Source organism: Cynoglossus semilaevis, chromosome 8 (genome assembly GCF_000523025.1).
Source record: "Cynoglossus semilaevis isolate Cse_v1.0 chromosome 8, Cse_v1.0, whole genome shotgun sequence".
Lineage (NCBI taxonomy): Eukaryota > Metazoa > Chordata > Actinopteri > Pleuronectiformes > Cynoglossidae > Cynoglossus > Cynoglossus semilaevis.
Window position 1 is genome coordinate 23,789,798 of NC_024314.1, and position 2,622 is coordinate 23,792,419.

The 2,622-nt window shown below is 47.7% G+C and overlaps 1 protein-coding gene across 1 annotated transcript in view; it reads right to left on the minus strand.

The window, feature by feature from the left end:
• Positions 1 to 190: 190 nt before the first annotated feature.
• The window catches only part of LOC103382857 (zinc finger protein 800), a 25,324-nt gene continuing 22,892 nt past the window's right edge, over positions 191 to 2,622 (minus strand). Inside the window, exons 10-13 of the mRNA XM_025057765.1 lie at positions 2,324 to 2,382; positions 1,081 to 2,176; positions 715 to 829; positions 191 to 232 (exon numbers count right to left, since the gene is read on the minus strand). Of these exons, the coding sequence (XP_024913533.1) occupies positions 725 to 829; positions 1,081 to 2,176; positions 2,324 to 2,382 (1,260 nt within the window). The 3' untranslated portion in view covers positions 191 to 232; positions 715 to 724. The remainder of the gene's footprint in view (positions 233 to 714; positions 830 to 1,080; positions 2,177 to 2,323; positions 2,383 to 2,622) is intronic.

Consider the following 2,622-nt stretch of genomic DNA (forward strand, 5'->3'; position numbering starts at 1 on the left):
GGTCCAGTGAGCAGGACGGGGCTTCACGATGATGAACTTAAACAAAAGTCGTCACTGTCTACCCAGAGTTTTGGTTCTTGTGCGCTCTCTGCTGCACATTGTGGTGCTTCAGTGTTCCCGCGGCTCACCTCGTCCATCCTTGGTCTGAGCCACTACCGTTACTTTTCCAATCGAAAGTTTTCAAACTCCATTTTCGTTGTTAGTGGCTTGCTCGTCCGTTATCCCCGACAGACTGTGAGCAAAGAGAGAGAGGGGAAAAAAAACACAGGTTGAAGTGAACAAAAGGAAGAAGAGAAAACAGACTGTAAGCATCATGACAAGTAAAAGGAGGGAAAGATAATTACTCAGGAAGAAATGTGGGAGAAAAACACACAGCTACAGGCCGACGGAGAGGACTTTCTAATGAGCAGTGTGACACAGAGAAATGAGAGGAAGGAAGAATGGAGTAAGTGTGATGAGTGGTCAATTAAAGGTTTGGCGGTGGCTGTGGGTTGTTTTTTTTTTCTTTTCTCAGCTCAGACTGAGGAAGTGTAGCATTTTTTTTACAAACACAAACACATTTTCTGAAGTGTATCTTAGAAGACATTTTAAGCGCATAGAAGAAGGAAAGCAGTCAAACAAACAGCACAAGTGCAGGGACAGAGAGGGCGTCAGATGTAAGAGTGAGAAGAGGATGAAGAGAGTGACGATGCGTTACAGTTTCTGGGTTCTTACTCCGCAGCTTTCACCAAACCAGAGATTTGGAGCGAGTGCTGACTCCTTTCCTCTTGCTGGCTGCTGCCGGTGGTGGTGCGTTACGATGACTTCGCTTGTGAGACTCCAAGTATACCTGTTAAGAAAAGCACAGTCGCAAAAAAAAACTTAGCAATAAATACTTTCAGACCTGAGCAGTGAATAGTTTAGAAAGACTGAATGCCTCATACTGATAAAAGACTACAAACCAACAAACTTTATTGGCTCTACATCTTTGTGGAACCTCTTTTAATAAATCAGTAAATCGTCCTACTACCTTAGTTACCTCATTTTGACTATTTTCTTTAGATGAAAAGCTTGGTTGATCTGTGTGTACATTAAAAATACCTTCTTGGCAAAAGCTCGTCCACACTGGTCGCAGGCGTGAAGCGAGAAGGTTTTGGTCACTTTGACTTCAGTGGAGGACGTCCCTGGGTTGCCGCCCTCCGCGTCGGTGTGCGGTGTGCTGCTGGGGGTGGTGGTGGATGAAGAGGAGGAGGAGTTGCGCTGGTGGGAGTGTTTGTCGCTGCGACGGGTCAACGGCGGGCTGATGGGACGCTGAAGCTGGTGGCTCAGCTGCTTCTCCTTTTTGCGAGTGACGGGAGGAGACGGGGTGAACGTGGAGGACTCCTGTTGTTTTCGAGTGACAGGGGTTGGCGCCGGAGATGCAGCGGAGGAGGCGGCAGTGGAGGAGTTTGGGGCCGGAGCGGCGCTCTCTTGTTTGCGTGTGACAGGTGGAGACGGAGAGGAGGAGGCGGGTGTGGTATGGCGTCCGTTCACCTCCTCCTTCACGCTGCTGCTTGTCCTCTTGTTAGGACTGGTGCTGTTGAGCACCACCTCGGCGAGCCTCTTCACGGCCCTGCTCTCCAGTTTGGGCATGATCTTGGCCAGGTATGCAGACGGAGTCTTGTGGACCACGGTCACGTGCCGCAGGACGTCTCGTTTGCGCCGGGACTCGTATCGACACAGAGGGCAGCGGTAGAACTTGATGAAGATGTCGTTGCCGTCTGTGTGCAGCTCAATGTGTTTGGTTAAGTTCTGGCGGGAGCTGAACTGTCGCTTGCACAGTTTACAGAACAGCTGCTTGAAGTCGAAACCCACGGAGAGTTTGGTCATTTTGGTCGTGACGCTCCCGCTGCTAACTGTGGTCCCGCGAGAGGATGGCGAGGTTAGAGGGGTCTTTGGGCTGAGGGGTGTCTCCTCCTCTTTTACCTTTGAGGAGTTCTGAGCTGAAGAAGCACCTTTAGCTGCACTTGTGCTTTCACTGGGAGAAGGGGTGGGGCTACTGTCCATTTCCTCTTCCTCCTCCTCCTCCTCTTCTTCTTCTTCCTCCTCCTCTTCATCTGAGGGCTCCACTGCCTCCTCCTTCACTTTGATGTTGTTGTTGCCTTGGACTGCAGTGGTTGTGGTGGTAGTGGTGGTGGATGAGGTGGGGTTTATGCTGCTGTTGGTGGTGCTGTTACTGCTGCTGTTGTTGGTGCTGCTGCTGTTGTTGTTGTTGGTGCTGCTGCTGTTGTTGGTGCTGCTGCTGCTATTGTTGCTGTTGCTCTGAGGAGCTGCTGGTGCAGCAGAGGGTGGTGTTGTTGTAGACTTGTTGTTTTTAACGCTGTAAATCTTGTGGACAATGCGCATGTGCCTCTTCAACATGAGCTGAAACACAAGGAAAATATATAGGGTTGATTACAGCAGCTTCAGCAAAAACCTGAAGGATTAAATTACATCATCTGTAACTGTTTCTTATTTTACAATCCATGTATAATTGGACATTTTCTTATTCATATATATATATATATATATACATATATATACACATATATATACATATATATATATATATATATACATATATATACACATATATATACATATTTATATATATATATATACATA